Source organism: Oncorhynchus nerka, linkage group LG27, assembly GCF_034236695.1.
Source record: "Oncorhynchus nerka isolate Pitt River linkage group LG27, Oner_Uvic_2.0, whole genome shotgun sequence".
NCBI lineage: Eukaryota > Metazoa > Chordata > Actinopteri > Salmoniformes > Salmonidae > Oncorhynchus > Oncorhynchus nerka.
The window spans coordinates 49,385,635-49,411,458 of NC_088422.1; the positions used below are offsets into that span (position 1 = coordinate 49,385,635).

Consider the following 25,824-nt stretch of genomic DNA (forward strand, 5'->3'; position numbering starts at 1 on the left):
ACTTTAGCTTCTTAGCTAACGCTGTGGGTTCATTTACATCCAACTACGTGATGCCATAAAAGAGAGAAGCTCATTAGCACTTCTTGGTTAGGAATGCTGTGATGTCACAAAGGGAGATGGAGATTTTAAAAACACCCCTGTCATAAAAGACTCTTCACTCACAGTCAGGCAATTTAAGATGCTCCTATTGGCTGGATCTCTACCTACCTACACTAATGTGTGTGTGTGTTTGTGTCTCAGTGCCCCACAGGAAGGTATTTTGGGGCTTGGACAGGATCCCAGAGGCCCATTAATGATGCCACCACCTTACCGACGGGTTGTCAACACCTTAACAACTCTCCCACACACATGTACACAAGCACTGACGTGCACGCTCACGCACACACACACCTCACCGCCTGGAACAGACTCATCTGTCTCTCCGGGAATGTTCATGCACCAAGGAAATAATACTTATCACTGACTGTGTTTATAAGTTCTTCTCTCTCTCTGTAGTTCTCGCTCTCTTTCTCTCTCTCTCTTTCACTTTCTGTCTTTACCTCTGTTGATCTCTCTCCATTACTCACACACGCTCGTTCTCATCTCTATGTCCTTATACATTTCTGTGTTTGTGAGTTTATTTCTCTGTATGTCTATATGAAGAGTTTATTCCCCAAAAACTCTATATCCACCATTCAAATTTTTTTTTGTGTGTGTAAAATATTACTGTTCTCAGATTTTCTATTCATAGATGCTATATATTCATTGTTTAACTGGAATGGAATGCTCGTATCCTGTATATTTGACTGGTATATGTGGCTGTCTCACATAGCTAGCAGTGTTGTGATACTTGAGTCCAGGACTCTGACTCGCCTTCTCGTGACTTGTATTTGCACGTGGACTGGATAGGCTACTAATGATAGGCAGAATATTAGCACCACTGGCTGCACAGAGCAGCAAGGGTTTTGTTCTCTAGCAGTGGGAAGGATGTGCCACACCTGGCATTTGCAGCCTACATCAGCTGGTGAGCTGCGGGAGAACATGGTATGAGTGTGGGAGAGCATGGTATAAGTGTGGGAGAGCATGGTATGAGTGTGGGAGAGCATGGTATAAGTGTGGGAGAGCATGGTATGAGTGTGGGAGAGCATAGTATAAGTGTGGGAGAGCATGGTATGAGTGTGGGAGAGCATAGTATAAGTGTGGGAGAGCATGGTATGAGTGTGGGAGAGCATGGTATGAGTGTGGGAGAGCATGGTATGAGTGTGGGAGAGCATGGTATAAGTGTGGGAGAGCATGGTATGAGTGTGGGAGAGCATGGTATAAGTGTGGGAGAGCATGGTATGAGTGTGGGAGAGCATAGTATAAGTGTGGGAGAGCATGGTATGAGTGTGGGAGAGCATGGTATAAGTGTGGGAGAGCATGGTATGAGTGTGGGAGAGCATGGTATAAGTGTGGGAGAGCATGGTATGAGTGTGGGAGAGCATGGTATGAGTGTGGGAGAGCATGGTATAAGTGTGGGAGAGCATGGTATAAGTGTGGGAGAGCATGGTATGAGTGTGGGAGAGCATGGTATAAGTGTGGGAGAGCATGGTATGAGTGTGGGAGAGCATGGTATGAGTGTGGGAGAGCATGGTATGAGTGTGGGAGAGCATGGTATAAGTGTGGGAGAGCATGGTATGAGTGTGGGAGAGCATGGTATAAGTGTGGGAGAGCATGGTATGAGTGTGGGAGAGCATGGTATAAGTGTGGGAGAGCATGGTATGAGTGTGGGAGAGCATGGTATGAGTGTGGGAGAGCATGGTATGAGTGTGGGAGAGCATGGTATAAGTGTGGGAGAGCATGGTATGAGTGTGGGAGAGCATGGTATAAGTGTGGGAGAGCATGGTATGAGTGTGGGAGAGCATGGTATAAGTGTGGGAGAGCATGGTATGAGTGTGGGAGAGCATGGTATAAGTGTGGGAGAGCATGGTATGAGTGTGGACAGACAGGCACCGTTCCGGCTTCGCCTCCAATCATAGGCTACACATCGAGCAATAGACTCTCTTCCTTCCCCGTAACCACCAGCCTACTAGTTAGCTTTGCCTGGTTAAGAAACACAAATTAGTTTACGAAATTGGTAACAATACTAGTATTGAGTTTAATGGTAAAACAACAGTCTAGCTATTTGTCTCTTTCCCCTTGAGTATAGAAAAGTACGCTGTCTTTGTCATCTCGCTCTACCCTGCCACTTTCCCCCCTGCATCCCATTGCCAGGTTCTGACAAGTCTCCCAAATATCAGTGGGTGATTACAAAAAAGTAGCCGAGAGCCTAATTTAACATTAATTTACGTAGTAAATAAGTAGTGAAACACAGGTTTTGAGTATAACTTGTGAGGTAGTGATTAATAGTACATTTGTGGGTTTTGTTCATGAGGGAGTGGCGATATATTGCCATTTGGTTGCGACTACAAAAAATTGCACAATAGATTTACATTTTAGCGGATGCTCTTATCCAGAGCAATTTACAGTAGTGAGTGCATACATTTTCATTCTGGTCCCCCATGGGAATTGAACCCACAACTGTGGTGTTGCAAGCACCATGCACTACCAACTGAGCCACACGGGACAATAAGACCTATTATAAATTGAGAGACCCGTGACTCGACCATTGGTGACTTGGACTCGATTTGAACTTCAACTATAGGGACTCGTGACTCGACTTGGACTCAAGTACAGGGAACTTTGTGACTCAACTACAGCACTGCTATCAAACACAACAGAGTCTGGGCTCCTTTAAAACGGGCATAAAGACCTTTCCCTTTCAGGCTTTCTGTTGATAGCTTTGCTCCTTGGTGTCCTTGTCCCTTGTAGCAGCTGTGGTGTTTGTGTCAGTTGCCCTGTTCAGTTGGTTCCATTTTTTGAATGACATTTTAGATGATTCTGTATAATGGAAAGCGCTTTACAAATGTAATAAATAATAATAATACAATAATAACAATAATAATAATGATTATTATCTTAGGATGAATGCCCTTACTGTACGTCGCTCTGTATATGAGCATGCCAAATGACTAAAATATCATATGTACAGTTGAAGTCGGAAGTATACATACATACAAGTATACATACATCTTAGCCAAATACATTTAAACTCAATTCCTGACATGTATTCCTAGTAAAAATTCCCTGTCTTAGGTCAGTTAGGATCACCACTTTATTTTAAGATAAGGTGAAAGCACCAATTTGTAAGTCGCTCTGGATAAGAGCGTCTGCTAAATGACTTAAATGTAAATGTGAAATGTCAGAATAATAGTAGAGGGAATGATTTAGTTCAGCTTTTATTTATTTCATCGCATTCCCAGTGGGTCAGAAGTTTGCATACACTCAATTAGTATTAGGTAGCATTGCCTTTAAATTGTTTAACTTGGGTCAAACGTTTTGGGTAGCCTTCCACAAGCTTCCCACAATAAAGTTGGGTGAATTTTGGCCCATTCTTCCTGACAGAGCTGATGTAACTGAGTCAGGTTTGTAGGCCTCCTTCCTTGCACATGCTTTTTCAGTTATGCCCATACATTTTCTATAGGACTGAGGTCAGGGCTTTGTGATGGCCACTCCAATACCTTGACTTTGTTGTCCTTAAGCTATTTTGCCACAACTTTGGAAGTATGCTTGGGGTCATTGTCCATTTGGAAGACCCATTTGCCACCAAGCTTTAACTTCCTGACTGATGTCTTCAGATGTTGCTTCAATATATCCACATAATTTTCCCTTCCTCATGCCATCTATTTTGTGATGTGCACCATCTATTTTGTGATGTGCACCAGTCCCTCCTGCAGCAAAGCACCCCCACAACCTGATGCTGCCACCCCCGTGCTTCACGGTTGGGATGGTGTTCTTCAGCTTGCAAGCCTCCCCTTTTCCTCCAAAAATAACAATGGTCATTATGGCCAAGCAGTTCTATTTGTGTTTCATCAGACCAGAGGACATTTCTCCAAAAAGTACGATCTTTGGCCCCATGTGCAGTTGCAAAACGTAGTCTGGATTTTTTATGGCGGTTTTGGAGCAGTGGCTTCTTCCTTGCTGAGCGGCCTTTCAAGAAATGTTGATATAGGACTAGTTTTACTGGGGATATAGATACTTTTGTACCTGTTTCCTCCATCATCTTCACAATGTCCTTTGCTGTTGTTCTGGGATTGATTTTCACTTTTCACACCAAAGTACGTTCATCTCTAGGAGACAGAACGCGTCTCCTTCCTGAGCGGTATGACGGCAGCGTGGTCCCATGGTGTTTATACTTGCATACTATTGTTTGTACAGATGAACTTGGTACCTTCAGGCGTTTGGAAATTGCTCCCAAGGATGAACCAGACTTGTGGAGGTCTACATTTTTTTCTGGGGTCTTGTCTGATTTCCCCACGATGTCAAGCAAAGAGGCACTGAGTTTGAAGGTAGGCCTTGAAATGCATCCACAGGTACACCTCCAATTGACTCAAATTATGTCAATTAGCCTATCAGAAGCTTCTAAAGCCATGACATAATTTCCTGGAATTTCCAAGCTGTTTAAAGGCACAGTCAACTTAGTGTATGTAAACTTTGGACTCACTGGAATTGTGAAACAGTGAATTATAAGTGAAATAATCTGTCTGTAAACAGTTATTGGGAAAATGACTTGTGTCATGCACAGGGTAGATGTCCTAACCGACTTGCCAAAACTATAGTTTGTTAACAAGACATTTGTGGAGTGGTTGAAAAATTAGTTTTAATGACTCCAACCTAAGTGTATGTAAACTTCCAACTTCAACTGTATATATATATATATTTTTTTAAATATTGATGTCACAAATGTATAATTTGTACATTTATTTATACAAAATTTATTTATTTGTTATATTTGACTGTGTATAACCCAGAAGTACTACTTATTTCTCTGAGAGTGAGGCGTTTATATATAGCATTTAGCAAAAATAACTTGACTTTGTCTCTCTGAAATTAAACCACCAAGTGATCGATTTTAAACAAACAGAGTACATGTCTGTCATTGAACAACCAAAAATGAAAAAACACACAATCTATTTAAACAATAAATTACACACATAATCTATTTAAACAATAAATGACCAGCATTTCTGAAAATAAATATACAGTACCAGTCAAAACATTGAAGGGTTTTTCTTTATTTTAACCATTTCTACTTTGTAGAATAATAGTGAAGACAAAACTATGAAATAACACATATGGAATCATGTAGTAACCAAAAAAGTGTTAATCAAATCTAAATATATTTTATATTTTGGATTATTCTAAGTAGCCACTCAACCAAACTTAAGGTGAACGCACCAATTTGTAAGTCGCTCTGGATAAGAGCGTCTGCTAAATGACTTAAATGTAAATGTAACCAGCTTCACCTGGAATGCTTTTCCAAACGTCTTGAAGGAGTTCCTACATATTCTGAGCAGTTGTTGGCTGCTTTTCCTAACACTCTGCGGTCCAACTCATCTCAAACCATCTCAATTGGTTTGAGGTCGGGTGATTGTGGAGGCCAGGTCATCTGATGCAGCACTTCATCACTCTTCTTCTTGGTCAAATAGCCCTTACACAGCCTGGAGGTTTGTTTTGGGTCATTGTCCTGTTGAAAAACAAATTGTAGTCCCACTAAGCGCAAACTAGGTGGGATGCTGTATTGCTGCAGAATGCTGTGGAAGCCATGCTGGTTAAGTGTGCCTTGAATTCTAAATAAACCACCAACAGTGTAATCAACAAAGCACCACCACACCATTACACCTGCGGAGATCCTCTGTTCTACTTGCATTAGAAAGACAGGGCAGTTAGAAACAAAAATCTCAAATTTGGACTCGAACAGATTTGGACAGATTTCCATCGGTCTAATGTCCATTGTACCCAAGCAAGTCTCTTCTTCTTATTAGTGTCCTTTAGTAGTGGTTTCATTGCAGCAATTCGACCATTAAGGGCGGCTGATTCACACAGTCTCCTCTGAACAGTTGAGGTTGAAATGTGTCTGTTACTTGAACTCTGTGAAGCATTTATTTGGGCTGCAATTTCTGAGGCTGGTAACTCTGCAGCAGATGTAAGTCTGAGTCTTCCTTTCCTGTGGCGGTCCTCATGAGAGCCAGTTTCATCATAGCGCTTGATGGTTCTTGCGACTGCACTTGAAGAAACTTTTAAAGTTCTTGACATTTTCCAGATTTTACTGACCTTCATGTCTTAAAGTAATGATGGACTGTTGTTTCTCTTTGCTTATTTGAGCTATTTCTTGCCATAATATGGACTTGGTCTTTACCAAATAGGGCTATCTTCTGTATGCCACCGCTATCTTGTCACAACACTACCGATTGGCTCAAGAAGGAAAGAAATTCAGCAAATGTACTTTTAACAAGGCACACTTGTTAATTGAAATGCATTTCAGGCGACTACCTCATGAAGCTGGTTGAGACAATGCCAAGAGTGTGCAAAGCTGTCATCATATAAAATATATTTGGATTTCTTTAACAATTTTTTGGTTATTACATGATTCCATACGTGTTATTTCATAGTTGTGATGTCTACGCTATTAGTCCACAATGTAGAAAATAGTTTAAAAAATATGAGTAGGTTTGTCCAAACTTTTGACTGGTACTGTATAGTGTTCTGGAATTAAACTCCTCATACTCAGACTAAAACGTATAAAAACAGCTGAGTCTTATTAGGGTCAGGACAGCTCTGTTCTGCTCTGTTTTACTCCAGCATGATTTATGAGCAACAAAATTAAACAGAGAGAATATGCCATAACTCCCATAGGAAAAAAGAGATGTGGAGACATTCTAGTTAGTGTTATTAAAGAGAGAGGGTGTTTCCTGCTTTATGTCTTTATGTGTGTCTGTGTGTTTTATTCTTGATCCAGGGCTTTAGACATCATAAATCCAGCCTGTTGTAAATGAGGCACTGCAACAAGGCTTTCATAAAACACATACTTTGTGTGTGTGTGTGTGTTTGTGCACCATAAAACAATGTGGTGAAGGGGGGTTATTGGTGGTTATGGCAGTGAAACAGGTCTCAGTAAGACAATAGGCAGCTGATTTTTAAACAGAATGTTGTTTTTGGCCTTCTTTGCTTTTACTACTCCCCGGGGATGAAGGTGTCACCCCTCTGGTGTAGAAGGGGGAGATTTTGAGGGTATGTGTATACGCATGTGTGTCTGTATGTGTGTGTGTGTGTGCAAAGAAAAAGCCATATCTCTGTCCAGTGTCTGTGTCCTTTTGCCCATCTTAATCTTTTATTTTTATTGGCCAGTCTGAGATATGGCTTTTTCTTTGCAACTCTGCCTAGAAGGCAGAGGAGTCGCCTCGTCACTGTTGACGTTGAGACTGGTGTTTTGCGGGTACTATTTAATGAAGCTGCCAGTTGAGGACCTGTGAGGTGTCTGTTTCTCAAACTAGACACTCTAATGTACTTGTCCTCCTGCTCAGTTGTGCACCGGGGCCTCCCACTCCTCTTTCTATTCTGGTTAGAGACAGTTTGCACTGTTCTGTGAAGGGACTAGAACACAGCGTTGTACAAGATCTTCAGTTTCTTGGCAATTTCTCACGTGGAATTGCTTTCATTTCTCAGAACAAGAATAGACTGACGAGTTTGAGAAGAAAGTTCTTTGTTTCTGGCCATTTTGAGCCTGTAATCGAAATGCTGATGCTCCAGATACTCAACTAGTCTAAAGAAGGTCAGATTTATGGCTTCTTTAATCAGAACAAGAGTTTTCAGCTGTGCTAACATAATTGCAAAAGGGTTTTCTAATGTTCAATAAGCCTTTTTAAATGATAAACTTGGATTAGCTAACACTAGAGTAGCTAATACTCTTTGACAATTTTTAGGGCTTCCTCTGACACCGCTTGGTATAGAGGTTCTGGATGGTAGGGAGCTCAGCCCCAGTGATGAACTGGGCCGTACGCACTACTCTCTGTAGCGCCTTGCGGTTGATGCCAAGCAGTTGCCATACGAAGTGGTGATGCAGCCAGTCAAGATAGTCTCAATGGTGCAGCTATAGATTTTTTGGAAGATCTGTGGGCCCATGTCAAGTCTTTTCAGTTTCCTGTGGTGGAAGAGGCATTGTCGTGCCTTCTTCACGACTCTGTTGATGTGTGTGGACCATGTTAATTCCTTAGTGATGTGGTCACCGAGGAACTTGAAGCTCTCGAAATGCTCTACTAGAGCCCCATCGATGTGGTTGGGGGCGTGCTCGGCCCTCTGTTTCCTGTAGTCCACAATCAGCTCACTGCCCTCCTATCTATAGGCGGTCTAATCGCCATCGGTGATCAGGCATAACACTGTCGTTTCGTCAACAAACGTAATGTTGGTGTTGGAGTCGTACTTCGCCATGCAGTCGTGTGTGAACAGGAGGGGACTAAATACGCACCCCTGAGGGGCCCCATGTTAAGGGTCAGCATGGCGGATGTGTTGTTGCCTACCCTCACCACCTGGGGGCGGCCCATCAGGAAGTCCAGGATCCAGTTGCAGAGGGAGGTGTTCAGTCCCAGTGTCCTGAGCTTAGTGATTTGCTTTAACAGATTGCCTCATCTGTGGATCTGTTGGGGCGGTATGCGTAATTGGAGTGGGTCCAGGGTGTTTGGGATGATGGTGTTGACGTGAGCCATGATCAGCCTTTCAAAGTATTTTATGGCTACAGATGTGAGTGCTACGGGGCGATAGTCATTTAAACAGTTTACCTTGGCGTTCTTAGCCACAGGGACTATGGTGGTCTGCTTGTAAAATGTAGGTATTACAGACTGAGTCAGGGAGAGGTTGAAAATGCCAGCTGGTCAGCGCATGCTCTGAGTATGCGTCCTGTAATCCGCCTGGCCCTGTGTGTATGTCTGTGTGTGCTTGCTGCATGTGTATGTCTGTGTGTGTGTGTTCGTGCATCCTATGTGTGTGCATGGTGCACTGTGTGTGTCTGCCTGCCTAATCTGTTTGTGTGTGTGTGTGTGTGTGTGTGTGTGTGTGTGTGTGTGTGTGTGTGTGTGTGTGTGTGTGTGTGTTGGCTAGATGTGTTACAACACGACAGAGAGATAGAAGACAGAGGAGATCAATGCGTTTGCCTGAGGGCCCCTAGCAGAAGAAGCTAATTAAAGGAAGAGAACAGAACACAACTCTGTTCTAAATTAATAATTAGAGGGCTTTCTGTGTGCCTGACTGAACCCAGGGAACAAAGGAGAGAACATTTAAAATGTCCGCTGTGCCATGCACACACACGTATGCACCATAGACGTTAAAACCAGTGGATAGTAATAGCGCTGATGTCACCCATGTATTCCTATGGACAACTCCCAATAGCGCATGAAGCCGGACGTATTTGAATTTGAAGCGTGCCATATTGCTGAATGGGGCTGAATGGCACAAAAAAAATCGCTAATGATTGTGGTGAAAGTAGCTGTAACCGGGAAAGGCTCATTGTCGATGTAGTTGTTTTCATCCTGTCAACCTTAATGTCTATGGCATGAGGTTGCGAGACGACTCTTAGCCTGCCGGCCCGTGATTGGTCTGTGTCAGCAGGTGGTCCTGTGTGACGACAATTGTAGTAGTCAGAATTGATCACTATTTAATGAAATGTCTCGATTTGTAGCCAACTTTCTTTTTTTTTTTACTCCATGTGGGGATCGATCATAATAAACACGTTTTAGAGGCCAAAACAGCCATCTAAAAATGTTTTTTTTTTTGTACGTTCTGCCGATCGTAACTTACATAGGCTTTTCTAGAGGACAGACGAATACACAGCACTTGCACGCACGCACACACTGCAGTATGTGTCCTGGGGAGATAGGCTTCCGTTTCATCGGCGGATCCGATGGAGATGAAAAGCATGGCTTTCCTAAATGTCTGTCTGCCCCTGTGGGGTTCTTTCAGAAGCGCTTGAATGATTTATGATTTTAGTAGGATCCCCATTAGCCGACGCCAATGGCGACAGCTAGTCTTCCTGCAGTCCGACACATAACAGACCCCAGGAAGACTAGCTCTTCAATTCATCATTATCCTCTTTCAAAGTGAACAACGTGTCTTTCGTGATTTTAATAACTGTGACAGAAGGTTGCTTTAGCTACCGTTTAGACCACAGGGAAGTTCTCATACGTCCTGGTGTGTGTGTGTGTGTGTTCCAATGTAAACGGCACAGTGGTTTGTGTAGAATAGCATGCGAAAAGACGTCTGTCAAGACAGAGGGTTCAGACTATATTTAAGAAATTCGGATGATTCTTATCTCTTCAATATTCTTGAAGAATGCCATTCTTGACGGTCTCATTCCCATAGGACATCTGGCCTTCTTGGCCTGGACATTCCCTAACTTAAGTCCTTACTGACATTTTGAATGGGACTGTTTGTGTGTGTGACTCAGTACCCTGTAATAGCGGATGTAAAACCCCATTTTCCCTCCTCTCAGGTCATACATAAACCGGTCTACGTGCCAGCATAGCATGTGTTCTCTGTCTAGGTTCTGTCTCAACTGAACTATTCTGTGTGGATTGATTCCTAATTCACAAGAATACATTACTCACAGAGCAGGTTCATTTATCAATGAGGATAATATGGTGGTTCCTCTATATACACTGTATATAAACTACAGTATCCCATACAAGCTATCCCCATATCCCATACAAGCTATCCCCATATCCCATACAAGCTATCCCCATATCCCATACAAGCTATCCCCATATCCCATACAAGCTATCCCCATATCCCATACAAGCTATCCCCATATCCCATACAAGCTATCCCCATATCCCATACAAGCTATCCCCATATCCCATACAAGCGGTCCCATATAAGCTATCCCATATCCCATATAAGCTATCCCATACAAGCTATCCCCATATCCCATACAAGCTATCCCATATCCCATATAAGCTATCCCATATCCCATATCCCATATAAGCTATCCCATATCCCATACAAGCTATCCCATATCCCATATCCCATATAAGCTATCCCATATCCCATATAAGCTATCCCATATCCCATATAAGCTATCCCCATATCCCATACAAGCTCTCCCATATAAGCTATCCCATATCCCATATAAGCTATCCCATATCCCATATAAGCTATCCCATATCCCATATAAGCTATCCCATATCCCATATAAGCTATCCCATATCCCATACAAGCTCTCCCATATAAGCTATCCCATATCCCATATAAGCTATCCCCATATCCCATACAAGCTCTCCCATATAAGCTATCCCATATCCCATATAAGCTATCCCATATCCCATACAAGCTATTCCATAGGCTATATGCATTTTGTCTGGACTTGGCTTTGCTCTGATGATACCTATGTAAGAGGGTCACCATGCTACAGTATTTCTCTTCTCTTGTTTCTCCAGACAAAGGTTTGATAACAAGCGTCTATTTGTTTCTATTAAAGGCCAGTCTGTATAACTACCTCTCCTTGACATCAATCCATTTAATTCCCTAATGACAATGACCCTATTTAGACTATGTAACAGAGAAAGACAGAAAGGGAGAGAGAGAAATACTAATAATAATGATTCTCTCTTGTTTTTGTCCCGTTCCTCCGTCCCCTCCACTTCCCCCTTAGGGATACGAAAAGCTTGTTTGTACCTGTGTGCAGGCATTTACCCCCAGGGGTAATGTGGGCGGAGTTGTGAGAGGTCAGGGGTCATTGAGACCCAACAAAGAGTTTACTCATTGGAGAGGGGTCTGGAACAGACAGGTGAGAGGGGCAGCTTATACTGACAGACAGGCGTCAGGGCTGAGACAGAGATTAGTCATACAGACACATTCACACACAGGCATGTACGCACACAGACACACACTCTTGCTCACATGCACATTTGTGTGTGTGTGTGTGTGTGTGCGTGCGTGCGTGTGTGTGTGTGTGTGTAAAGGGGTGGAGAGGATGAGACCACCTACCATAGACTTTCATCTGTCTCTAACAGGAGTGACCATGATGAGAATAACGACCACAATAACACAACTTGAAAGTCTCTCTGGTTTAAACAACAAACCAGGTATGTCTGTGTGTGTTGAAAGCATACTGCCTTTTATCTACAGTACAGCAGTATTTTGCCACTACATATTTGGTATTTAGTCAGGATCATTACAAGATGATAATAAGGCTTCAAAATACGTTTTCCCCATATTCTCTGTACTAGATGCCCTGGAAAAAACAGACAATCAGATGACCACAGTTGCATTAAATCATCTATCTGTGGGGAGGGGATGTATAAAAAACTCCTTAAGCCACTGAGCCGCCCGCGTCTCACTTTCACCCCCCACAATGGCGCCATTGAGCTGCCAGAACAATGGTCCCTGTGCTCTCCTGGGCCTGGAATGGCTGGTCAGTTACACGAAGGGCCTGAATGGAGGGAGAGTTCTCAGTCTCAGGTGTCCTATGAGAACAGTCTCACTCCTACTGAGGGGAGATGATATGACTTTGACTCTCTCCTGAACTGTTTAACTCTCCAGCTCCGGAGTGAAGTTTCCCCTAGCACCTAAATACAGATCTAGGATCAGCTTCCCCTCACCCAATCCTAACCTTAACCATTAGTGGGGAAAACTGACCCCAGATCAGTGTCTAGGGGAAACTTCAACATACACCAACTCTGCAGGTAGAGCAAGATGGCAACTGATTAAAACAGTGAGTTGTTTTTACCTACCTTGGTTAAATGCATTGATTGTCGCTCTGGTTAAAGAGAAAAGGATTAAAATGTCAAATATATTACCATGCGACACAGACCACATGACACTACCACAGACAAACTCCAGGGACTAGTGATATATTGCAACCAAGGGATCATATATCGCATCATAACCTTTTCCTTTATAGCATAACAAAACAGAACATATATGTAGGGTATTAATAAATCAATGGACCATCTCATAAAAACTGCAGACAGATAGCGTGGTAATGACGGTGTGGAAGTATTTCTGATAACAGAATCAGTGATCACACTTTGAAGTGCACCAGGTAGCGTCAGGCTTTACCTCTGTCCTCCCGAATCAATCACGACTAACACCCTTCAGCGACTGTCTTTACTTTGAACTTCAATGCACAGAGCAAACATGTACATTAGCATATCCTCTGTCTGATGAAGGCCTCTGCATAGACCGAAATGACCTCACTGTACGAAATGACCTCACTGTACGAAATGACCTCACTGTACGAAATGACCTCACTGTACGTTTTTTAAACTTGATTTATAATACATATTTATTTTTATAATACACATTTCAGGTGCAACAGGAAAAGGCAGCTTTAAGTTTTACCTCGCTCCTCTAATCAATCACAAATAAGATCCTTGAGGGACTTGCCTTTGAACTTACACCAGGTAAGTTCGTTTGGATATCCTCTAATGATTTGCTTGACATGTCAACTTGCACTAAAGAAAAAATTTATAGCATATACTTTTAGCATATTGGCTATTCTCCACAGTTCAATTGTCCCTGGGTGGAATAATATGTATGTTTATGAAGTATACATATGAGTCATGGGATTATCCCTTCGTTGAACTGAAAATGTAAACATGCTGTAGAGAACAAATTGTTAGTGTTGAGTGCAGCAGAGAAAACTGAGAGGCTGTATCTGAAGATAGGAATGCACAGTAGTGACACACAGAGCCTGTTTTTCCTGATCATATGGCTGGTTGTTGAGAGATGAGCTCTTCGCCTCACTCACTTCAATGTCTCAAAGTCTCTTTGTTTTTTAGAGAACGCTCAAGGAGTACAGTGTGTGTGTGTGTGTGTGTGTGTGTGTGTGTGTGTGTGTGTGTGTGTGTGCGTGCATGTTTCAGAGAAGGCTCCAGGACTTTAGTTCCCGGAGCCCTCCCCCTGACACTGCCAGAAAGCTCTTCGATCTGTGTCATTCTCAGACAGATGGAAGAGGGAAAGTGGTGGGGTGACTTCATCAAGTAAATGCACAAATGCTTCATTTGTAAATGATGTCTGCGTTGGAGTGTGCCCCAGGCTATCTGTAAATGTAAAAAAATATCAAGAACATTGTGCCGTTTGGTTTGCTTACTATAAGAGTTTTCTTTTAGGTATATTTAAAACCAAATACTTTTAGACTTCTACTCAAGTAGTATTTTACCAGGTGACTTACGCTTTTACTTGAGTCATTTTCTATTAAAGTACAGCTACTTTACTTATACTCAAGTATAACAATTGGGTACTTTTTCCACCACTGAATATTCTATAACTACAAAATGTTTCTGAAAAACACACCTGCAAAAAGGTGAAAGGTCACAACAGACTCAAGGTAGTGGGACAGGAATGTTTCTGCAACATCCTACTATGAGGATAGGCCTACAGCTTTTTTTTTTGCCACCAAGGGTTCTATTGGCGCAGGCCTGGCTCAGGGTAGAGTGGGCTTGGCCCTATTGTAAGTTTGGCTGTGGGGGTTTACAGGGATTTATCTGGTACATTCCCCACACCTCATTAACCACTGGTGATCTCTCACAGAACACCATTACACCCCATTCTTCCCTTCCTCCTCTTCCCTAACCCTCCCAGCCAGCCCCAAGAATGTAGTAGGCAGGAGGGGACAGGGAGCGAGAGAGACTGTGGCCACTACTCCTCTGTGTGACTCAAGCCTACTCCTCTCAGTCTTCAGCTGTCCTCTCAGTCTTCAGCTGTCCTCTCAGTCTTCAGCTGTCCTCTCAGCCTCTGGAGGCCAAATGACTAAAGGACCCATCAACCCATCCAACAATGCGTGGGTTGCTGAAAAGGCAGTGCGTGTGCGTGCGTGTGTGTACTTTAGGTGTCTACATCTCCCTTTTTCGTTCGACTGACCTATTTCACACAAGTGTCCATATATCCATGAGTGTCTGGACCAGAGCGATCCCATGCCCTTTGTGTCAGAGCAGAACAGTCCGACCCTCCCATCCATCCACCCATTCCCCTGGCTGGAGTAAGAGCTAAGCTGATTACTTATCTCAGGGAAATTGAGGCCAGCCTTTGTTGCAGTGCAGATGGGTGGCTGGGTCACCATAGTGCTCCCTGCCTCCATGCATATTTTGTCTGTTGTCTTCCGGGCTGGACTGGTGCAGCCAGCCTGTCCTGTAACCTACCCCTGTGCCGTGTGTGTGTTCCACCTCTTCTGCCTGCTACGAGCATTGCCTATATTGAATGCAGATCTACACACACCCTCCCTGCTCCCCTTTCTGCCCTGGCATTATAGATAGATAGACACACTGTGTTACTGAATAAAGAGACAATTGAGATAAAGAAAGGAAGGGAAGGGCCCTGAGCGAGGCATCTACAATGAAGACAGATGAGAACGTGCCTGTTCTGTCTTGAGGAGACAGTTCTGCCTCAAGGGCATCCAGCGAGAAGAGAGTGCGTTCTAGAACACGAAACCAAGTCGTCTGATCTTATTGTGAAACCACAGTCGCCACATGGTTCTGCCTGCCTTCACCTCCAGCCATGCCCTTTCTCAATGTGTTCTTCTGCATCTAAAAGGCAGCTGCCATGTGAACGAAAGAACACACTTTCTGTCAGTGTCTTCTCACAAGATCATGACAACTCACAAGGCAGGCAATACGCTTGACCTCACCTTTACTAGAGGCTGTTTGCCTACTAAACTCACTGCAACCCCCCGCCTCGTCTCTGATCATTACTTTGGTTCCTTTTCTGTCTCCCTTTCCTCCAACCCTAGCCCCTCAGCCCCTACCCAAATGGTCATGCGCCATCGCAATCTTTGCTCTCCTCCCTCCTCCCTCTCTGCGGATGACTTTCTCAACCACTTTGAAAAGAAGGTTGACGACATCCACTCCTCATTCACTTAGCCTATTGAGTCTACTGGTCCCACTCACACAGAACTACCCTACACCACGACCTGAAATCCTGCGACTAGTGAGGTTTGGCCGTCCGACAACCTGCCCGCTCAACCCCATCCCCTCCCTTCTCCAGACCATCACTGGAGATCTTATCCCCTTCCTCACTTCCCTCATCAACTCATCCCTGAACACTGGCTGCATCCCCTCTGACTTCAAAATGGCCGAGACGCTCCCCTTCCCAAGAAACCAACACTTGACTTATCTGACGTAAAACTGTAGACCTGCATCCCTTTCTTTTCTTTCCAAAACAATTGAGCGTGCTGTCTCTGATCAACTCTCTCGTTATCTCCCTCAAAATAATCTTGTTGACCCTAACCAGTCAGGCTTCAAGACAGGTCACTCAACTGAGACTGCTGTTCTATGTTTCACAGAGGCTCGCCACACTGCCAAAGCTGACTCTCTCTCCTCTGTTCTCATTATCCTAGATCTATCCGCTGCCTTTGCAACTGTGAACCATCAGATCCTCCTCTCCTCCCTCTCAGGGTTGGGTGTCTCAGGCTCTGCACACTCTTGGATTTCATCCTACCTGGCAGCCCGCTCCTACCAGGTGATGTGGAGAGGATATGTGTCTGCACCTCGTACTCTCATTACTGGTGTCCCCCAGGGCTCGGTTCTAGGCCCTCTCCTCTTCTCTCTATACACTAAGTCACTTGGCTCTGTCATATCCTCACATGGTCTCTCCTATCATTGCTATGCAGATGACACTCAACTACTTTTGTCCTTCCCCCTTCTGACACCCAGGTGGTGACACACATCTCTGCGTACCTGGCAGATATCTCAGCTTAGACGTCGGCCCACAACATCAAGCTCAACCCGACAAGACTGAGCTGCTCTTCCTACCGGAAAAGGCCTGCCCCCTCCATCACGGTTGACAACTCCACAGTGTCGCCCTCCCAGAGTGCAAAGAACCTTGGTGGGACTCTGGACAAAACCCTGTCGTTCTCTGCAAACATCAAAGCAGTGACTCGCTTCTGCAGCATGCTCTAGAACATCCGTAGAGTACAACCCTACCTCACACAGGAAGCGACACAGGTCCTACTCCAGGCCCTTGTCATCTCCTGTCTGGACTACTGCAACTCGCTGTTGGCTGGGCTCCCCGCTTGTACCATCATACCCCTGCAACTTATCCATAACGCTGCAGCCCGCCTGGTTTTCAATCTTCCGAAGTTCTCCCATGTCAATCCGCTACTCCGCACACTCCACTGGTTTCCAGCTGAAGCTCGCATCCACTACAAGATGGTACTTGCCTACGTAACAGCAAGAGGAACTGCCCCTCCCTACCTTCAGGCTATGCTCAAACCCTACACTCCAACCCGAGCACTCCGTTCCGCCACCTCTGGTCTCTTGGCTCTCCCACCCCTACGGGAGGGCAGTTCTCGCTCAGCCCAGTCCAAGCTCATCTCTGTCCTGGCACCCAAATGGTGGAACCAGCTTCCCCCTGAAGATAAAACAGAGTCCCTGCCCATCTTCCTACCTCTTCAAAGAGTATCTTAAATAATCCCCCTGCTCACCTCAACCCCCCACCCAAAAAATAAATAAATCTAGCTCTGACTTTGCTGATAGCTACTTTATTAATGAAAAGTGTACTTACTATGTCTCACCTAGCTATCTTAAGATGAATGCACTAACTGTAAGACACTCTGGATGAGAGCATCTGCTAAATGACTCTAAATGACAATGTAAATGTTTTTGTTGGTCTACATGTGATTTGGTCTGTGTTTTTGTGTGGCAGCGTGGCCATTCACTAAGGCTGTGTCTATATCTGCCAGGATTGATCAGTAAGTCGTCCCACTGTGCCCTGTTATCTAGGGTCACGCCAGCTTGGCGGGCAGTGGCTCTACCCTGCAGTGGCTCCACCCTGCAGTGGCTCCACCCTGCAGTGGCTCCACCTCGTTAGTTTTGTGTCCAGGCTGGTCGCGTGAGGTCAATGAAATTAGGGAAGAACTCTGCTTGTAGTATTCTTAAGTAGTTGGTTGTGTAGGTCTGAAATAGGCATAGGTACTGTACGAGTGTGGACCTTCATACGAGGTCAAACAGGCCTGTCAAGATCTATTATGTGACATTTGTTAACACTGGCAGTGTCAAATGACACTGGTTATAATTGGTTATATGTTAAGTTATGTATCCAGTAGGTCTCTAAGGTCCACTGGCACTGGCTTTTTAACTATCTCAAAGCCTAGGACCAAGAGGCATGGAGAGGCAGCCTTTAGTTACTATGCTCCCAGCCACTGGAATAGCCTCCCAGAGAACCTGAGGGGGGCCGAAACTGTGGACATACACTACCGTTCAAAAGTTTGGGGTCACTTAGAAATGTTCTTGTTTTTGAAAGACAAGCAAATTTTTTGTCCATTTAAAATAACATCAACTTGATCAGAAATACAGTGTAGACATTGTTAATGTTGTAAATGACTATTGTAGCTGGAAATGGCTGATTTAAAAAAAAAAATGCATATCTACATACGTACAGAGGCCCATTATCAGCAACCATCACTCCTGTGTTCCAATGGCACGTTGTGTTAGCTAATCCAAGTTTATCATTTTAAAAGGCTAATTGATCATTAGAAAACCATTTTGCAATTATGTTAGCACAGCTGAAAACTGTTGTTCTGATTAAAGAAGCAATAAAACTTCTTTAGACTAGTTGAATATCTGGAGCATCAGCATTTGTGGGTTCGATTACAGGCTCAAAATGGCCAGAAACAAAGAACTTTCTTCTGAAACTCAGCAGTCTATTCTTGTTCTGAGAAATGAAGGCTATTCCATGCGAGAAATTGCCAAGAAACTGAAGATCTCGTACAACGTTCTGTACTACTCCCTTCACAGAACAGCGCAAACGGTCTCTAACCAGAATAGAAAGAGGAGTGGGAGGCCCCGGTGCACAACTGAGCAAGAGGACAAGTACATTAGAGTGTCTAGTTTCAGAAACAGACATCTCACAAGTCCTCAACTGGCAGCTTCATTAAATAGTACCCGCAAAACACCAGTCTCAAGGTCAACAGTGAAGAGGCGACTCCAGGATGCTGGCCTTCTAGGCAGAGTTGCAAAGAAAAAGCCATATCTCAGACTGGCCAATACAAATAGAAGATTAACATGGGAAGAATAACACCGACACTGGACAGATGTTGCGACTGGTATCTTAAAACACACCTTTTTAACTTTGTTTTTCCTTAGGGGGCTTTTTTAGTCATTGAGTTTTTATTATTATATTGTTTTTTATTTGCTTATGTTTGTAAATATTTCAGTTTTTAATTTTTTTATTTTCCCTGTGAAGCACATTGTGTTGCATTCCATGTCTGGAATGTGCTGTTTAAATAATGCCTGATTTGATAATGTGGTTTAAGTTAGAAACATAAAGAATGGGAGTGTTTTCAACCCAGAGCACTGACAGACATCACAGTCGAGTCTAGTAACACTGACTGTGTGTTCAGGTCATGTCCAGTCTGTGATTGAGTTGACTGGTTGATGCGTTAGGCCCAGTCTCTCCCTCTCGCTCCCTGTCCCTCCCATCAATCAGGTAATACCACAGCGGTTCATTCTCCCAGCCAGTGATAAAGGAAGGGAGGAGGGTGTAACGTATGTGGTGATGAGACTGTTCCAGGCTGGGCTGATGGGATTACAGACAGAGAGAGAGACAGACAGCTCTACCAGGTCTGTGCCAAGCCAGTAGAAAACATGCATAGATGCAACAACGCACACACGCGCACTGCTCTGCTGAGCTGACTGACAGCTAATAGAGATAGTCTGATATTAATGTAAACACACACACTAACACTGGTATTTAAAAAAAAGGATACACACACACACATGCATAGACATACAGACGTGTTAACATGCACACAAATATTCACAAACATGTATGTATACACATACAATTCACATACACACACAGTAACACACCCACATACGGTAAGTAGTGAAACCCACACAGTGTGACTGACTGACTGACAGTTCATATCGAACAGACAGGCCCAGGCATAGCAGGTCTGGTGATGAGAGGCAATTAGGCACATTCTTCAGGATGATAATAAGCTCAGTAAAACCCTGCTGACGACCTATAAACATTTTCATAACTACTGTATCTATCTGTCCGAATGAGAGACCGGGAGATGAACAGATGATCATGCAAATGGTACAGGGCCTCCGGGCTTCAGGTCGGCGAGGGTGTAATACAGGAACACAGGGCGTTGACTCCATGAGTCAACACACACAAGCATGCACACACACACAGAAAAAGACACACACACACACACAGCCACTTACTCTGACAGGTGGAGATGTCACAGTATCTCCAGTAGATTCCTTCTTCGTGGTCAGCGATGTAACACCACGGCTGGACGTCACCATCAGGGTTCCTGAAAGGAGGGATGAAGAGAGAGATGGGAGACGGAGGGGAAATAAGGTTGAGAAAACAGAAATAAAAAGAGGTTATCGACCAAAAAACTGGACACTGAATATGGCGAGAGAGACGATTTTGAGATTGTGTCTGTCTGTGGTGCAAATGATCATCTCCCTACTGCAACGCCCCCACTAGGCGCTAGCTAGTCGCTTTGCTCTGTTTGTTATGTTAGCCTGTCCTCAGTGGCCTGACCATGCATGTCCAGCAGACCCCGGCCTAGACAGTGGGCTCTCAGACAGGCAGACAGTGGCCTAAAGGAACGTTGGGGTCTTTGTTCTGGTTGAGACAGAGAACTGTCCTGGGGCGAGAATGGAGCAGGGTCTTTTGTCTGAAGGGGCCACGGTCATTTGAACCGCCACTCTGCACTTTTAACCCTTCAAACCTGACAGCCTGGCCCCTTTTGGCCCCAGGTGGCACTTTGGCTGTTTTGGTTTCACTGACGGGAAGGGAGGGAGAACATACACACATCCAGACAGGGCCTTTGAGCAACTGTTAGTTTCTGTGAACTGTCTATACTGTCTGTGTGCTTTGTTCAATTAATTTTACTACTTCACTTACCCTTTATAATGGGTTTTAATGGAGAGTTTGAAAAGGGTTTATAAGAAGGTTATAAACTGTTAATTACATAATAAATAGCTACATAGACACCATTTGGAGCACATATCCCAGTGTGTGGAATAGGCTTGGGTGGTATCCAGATTGTTATACCTTCGTACCGACCTTGCGCCATAACGGGATATTTGGTAATACCGGCAATGAACACAAGGGGTGCTATTTTCAAACCCCACTGATCCTCTGTAATCCGAAGGTTAGCAAAGCTAACAAGTACATCTCAAATCCCATAGAGAATGCTAACTAAATGCTAACTAAATGCTAACGAGCACATTGCCAACATTTTATGCAGTGTCTGTAGAGGACAGATGTCCCAGCTTATAAAGTTATATAAGTGACTCCAAAATGCTACTCACAGTTTGCTGCACGCACAAAACAAATATTACACAGCAAGGCTCTTGATCCAGGAGGGGATTCTCTGCTGTTACCAAGCGAAGCTAGATTTTGGAAGAAGCTAACCACTTAGCTAGATAGCTAATTAGCTACTAAATTAGCAAACCAAATGCACAACCGCATGGCATTTAGCACATTTTAGAAATGTTACTTAATAGATATAAGATACCTTGCAAATGCTGCACAACAGTGAGTGACTCACAAGACTCCAGTCTCTCGCTGTTGTGTGCTGGTAAACAAACACCAAGTGCCTGGGGACTACCGGTAAATTGTATAATTAAAAATTATGTGACAGGTGAAATGAAGAACGCAATCTTCGTTATCTCTTAGCGTATTGCACAAGTTGACTGCAGGTATTTAACTTAAGTAGCTACAAATATTCAAATGTATAAAATGAACATCAACGAAATTGTTTCAACGATATTGACGGTAATGAAAAACCATCCCGTGGCTATTTCCAGATACCCAGGTATACAGTATATACTGTACGGTATACCACCAAAGCCTAGTATGGAGCCTTTTTTTCAATAAGGTACACAGGGCAACAACAAAAAACCATCCTAGGTCAATTGAGGAAGGATCTTCTTTAGGAGCATTACTGTTGTCCTTTCCTCAGCTCTGACTGTAATTGCCCGGGACCTATTCTCTTCTTTTCTATTCTCTTTTGACGTTCTTCATTGTAAAAAAGCCCGGGGCCTCAGCTATCCCATTTCAGCCCTATTGTGGGGGGGAATTCTGAAGGGCGTTTCCATTCCTTTTCTTCTCCTATCAAAAACACTTTCCAGGGTCTCTTCCTCTCCTTTCACAGGGCAGAAAAAAGGTTTTTGAGCAAGATGCCGTTTTAGGAACAGTGAATTGTTCTTGTTCGTAAGCGGAAGCTTTAACCTAGGGATGGGGATGAAGTCGAGTTATGTACTGTGGACATTTGGATCTTTTTTTCCCTCCGTTAGGAGAAAATAATCCCTCTCTTCCTCCTAACCGTGGACTCGTCTCCCAAATGGCAGCCTATTCCCTATATAGTGCGCTACTTTTGACCTGGTTCAAAAGTAGTTCACTATGTAGGTAATAAGGTGCCATTTAGCACTCTACCTGGCTATGCAGCCATATATTCTTTCTCGTATCTCATACCCTAAATATGAAACCCTGGAATTGTTTTCATTTCCATTATTTCCATGTAAATCTAGTGTAAAGTGCAGCCTGCCACACACACAGGAAACACAGTACTTGTTTTCCACTCGGATTGGGACACTAGTCCAGGATTGTGAAACTCATTCCATGGAGGGCCTAGTGTCGGCAGGTGTTTAGTTTCCCCTTTCAATTAAGCCAAAGACAACCAAGTGTGGGGAGTTCCTTACTAATTAGTGACCTGAATTCATCAATCAAGTACAAGGGAGGAGCGAAAACCCGCAGACACTCGACCCTGCGTGGAACAAGTGTGACACCTGTGCTCTAGCCTGACCTTCTCCATTATCTCTATGGTAATACACCCAGTCTCTGGAGCTGTTGGGGCTGACACCTGTTTGTCTGGGGGGAGGGGATACTATCATGACGGTAAAGATAGGGGAGGCTAGGTTCAAATCTCTAGGGAACAAACACACGCTACACGCAAATGTACAAACGCACATGCACACAAATAGAAACACGCACACATAAGCACGCACACACACACACACTACTCTACACCAATGCATTCACACAAACACAGATTGGACCTGTCAAACTGCTCTATTTGATATGAGGTTATCCATCACCTATCGTCAATAATCGAATTAACCTAATCACAGCCTCAGGAGGGCATCATCCTGAACACACACACACACACACACACACACACACACACACACACACACACACACAACCGGTAGCTTTGATCAACAAACGATCCGTTTTCTGTCCCTGTCTCTGACCCTGAGCCCCCTGTGATGGAGGGAGGGAGGGGTGGAGGTGAGGAGAGGGGTGAATGACTGGGTAAACCCACATGAAAGAGGAGAGGCATTATCCCCAACCTCGAGGTGTGGAGGAGAGAGGGAACATGGAGGATGGAGAGGACAGGTGGAGAATGGGCTGTGGTAGGGAGAGAGAATCCATCATTTTAACCTGTTAGTACAGAGAAAGACCGCTGCCTAAGTGGAGATGCCCTGGCTCTGATATAGTAGCTCTAGGGGCGTATGGATTTGGTGTGTGTGTGTGTGTGTAGTGTGGTGTAGTGTGGGGGGGCTGGCAGGAGTGGGGGGGGGGGGTGTACTGTGTTTGTGTCTGTGTTTAACTCCTCTGTTTTAGCTAGCTGCTAGGCGGTGTTTTAACTGGGCAGTGTGGCTTACATCTGAGAACAGAGAAAAACAGCTGTTCCCCGCTGGCCGCTGTTCAAAAGACTTTTCTTTATAACCATTTTCCAAGTAACCCTAATCATAAAATGTATGATAAACTTAAAAATATCTGGCACGGCGTAGCCATAAAAAGCTCTGAATCGTCAACATCAGAGAGGAGAAAAACCTGCAGTGCTGAGCAGCACAGAGCTGGGCTGGAAATAACATGCTTTTCTGTGTGAGGCGGTCGGTCTGCTCACCCAGGACTCATGCTATTAGCAAGCCACTAGCCTGCGGTTCAGAGCTGGGTTCAAACACTATTTGAAATAATTTCCAATACTGGGCTTGTTTGAGCTTGCCTGTTGCAATGGAACCAATAGAAGGGTCCCACAGCTGCAAACCCCACACATCTGGGACTCATACGAAAGCAAATGCTGAAAGTATTTGAAATTGTATTAGCGAAGTATTTGGCCACGCACTGAAGCCACAGAGAAAATATGATAGCTGAAAACCTCTTCGGAAAATGACCGTGTAAAACTGCTGAAGAGGGTTTGAGAGGCTTGTTAGGTTTAGGTTTTGAGGTCAGGAGAGGATCAGAGGCTGACTGTCAATTTCCCTCGAGAGCACAGAGAGAGACAGAGAGACAGAGAGAGAGAGAGAGAGAGAGAGAGAGAGAGAGAGAGAGAGTTCTAAACAGTGACAGGGGTTGGCTTTCGTTTTAGTGATAGCTTCACTGTCAAATCTGTGTATTAGTTTGTGGCCAGCGACTTTTATACAGAGAGTGCCACAAATTGTCTGTGCCATTTCAATTTGAAAATGACAACGGCGTTATAAGTCCTGGTTGTGACGGACTATACACATCCCCTGATGTAATCTGATGTAATTCCACAAAATGTTATGTGGTGAAATTGCAAGTTTGTGAAATGTAACACGTTTTGTCCACCATAGGAAATTAGCGTAATATAACAATGAAATATGTCAAATTAATTATATATTTTAATATATGATGATAGTAAACATAGCACACTCAAACATTTGTACAGCAATTACTTCTATTTCTTCCTACTTTAGCAATGGAGAGAGTTTAAAAATGCTCCTAAGCACAATTTCTCCTGGCGCTCAAGACTAGAGCCCTCTGTGGTCATCTCTGACTGTGGTCATAAAAAAATCCCAGTGGCACTTTCATGGCCACCTAATCATCCTCCTCTTTCCTAATGGGCATATATCACTCCTCGCCTCTCCACCTGATAGCTGATGTGTGGTGAGCATCCTGTCACAAAACTGGTTGCCGTGCATCATCCAGGTGGGTGCCGCATGTTTCTGGGGGATAAGGTGAGTTTCCCCCTACTATGCAAAGCACTTGGAATACCTCAGTTGGTAGAAAAGCGCTATATAAATATAATCAATGATTTATTATTATTATTAGAGCGTCCAAAGGGTCTGTGCAGCAGGCTGAATGTTTGACGTCCCTTCTTATAATAATAACCGTCTTCTGGTAGATGGAAAGGCTTTCCCAAAAACCTTCTCAATTACTTATGCCTACCTGGTATACTGATATCATGATAATTTGCATCAATCCAGTGGCAATTTGTTTACCGAACTCTGCAATTGCATGTGCCTAGTTGAATTAAAGGGTATCTACAGCATACAATGACATTCTAGACGACTCTGTGCTTCCAACTTTGTGGCAACAGTTTGGGGAAGGCCCTTTCCTGTTTCAGCATGACAATGCCCCCATGCACAAAGCGAGGTCCATACAAAAATGGTTTGTCGAGATCGGTGTGTAAGAACTTGACTGGGAACATGACACAGAGCCCTGACCTCAACACCATCAAACACCTTTGGGATGAATTGGAACGCGAACTGCGAGCCAGGCCTAATCACCCAACCTCACTAATGCTTGTGGCTGAATGGAAGCAAGTCCCTGTAGCAATGTTCCAACATCTAGTAGAAAGCATTCCCAGAAGAGTGGAGGCTGTTATAGCAGCAAAGGGGGGACCGACTCCATATTAATTTGGAATGAGATGTTCGACGAACACATACTTTTTTTCACGTACTGTATGTTGAACACTGCGCTAGCCTACACAATGCATTCGGATTTATACCCTTTGTTTTTTAAAAACATTTTGTTACGTTACAGCCTTATTCTAAAATGTATAAAATTGATTTTTCCCCTTCATCAATCTACACACAATAACCCATAATGACAAAGAAAAAAAAAATGTTTTTAATGTTTGCTAAATTATAAAAAATGTAAATGGTAATTTCAACTTTATTCAGTACTTTGTTGCAGCACCTTTGGCAGCGATGACAGCCTCAAGTC

General features: G+C 43.9%; 1 protein-coding gene across 2 annotated transcripts in view; it reads right to left on the reverse strand.

Moving 5' to 3' along the window:
• The window catches only part of LOC115111926 (kremen protein 1), a 109,022-nt gene that overhangs the window by 34,191 nt on the left and 49,007 nt on the right, over nucleotides 1-25,824 (reverse strand). For both annotated transcript variants that reach the window (XM_029638473.2, XM_029638472.2), the window contains exon 3: nucleotides 20,055-20,146. In XM_029638473.2, coding sequence (XP_029494333.1) covers nucleotides 20,055-20,146 — 92 coding nt within the window. The remainder of the gene's footprint in view (nucleotides 1-20,054; nucleotides 20,147-25,824) is intronic.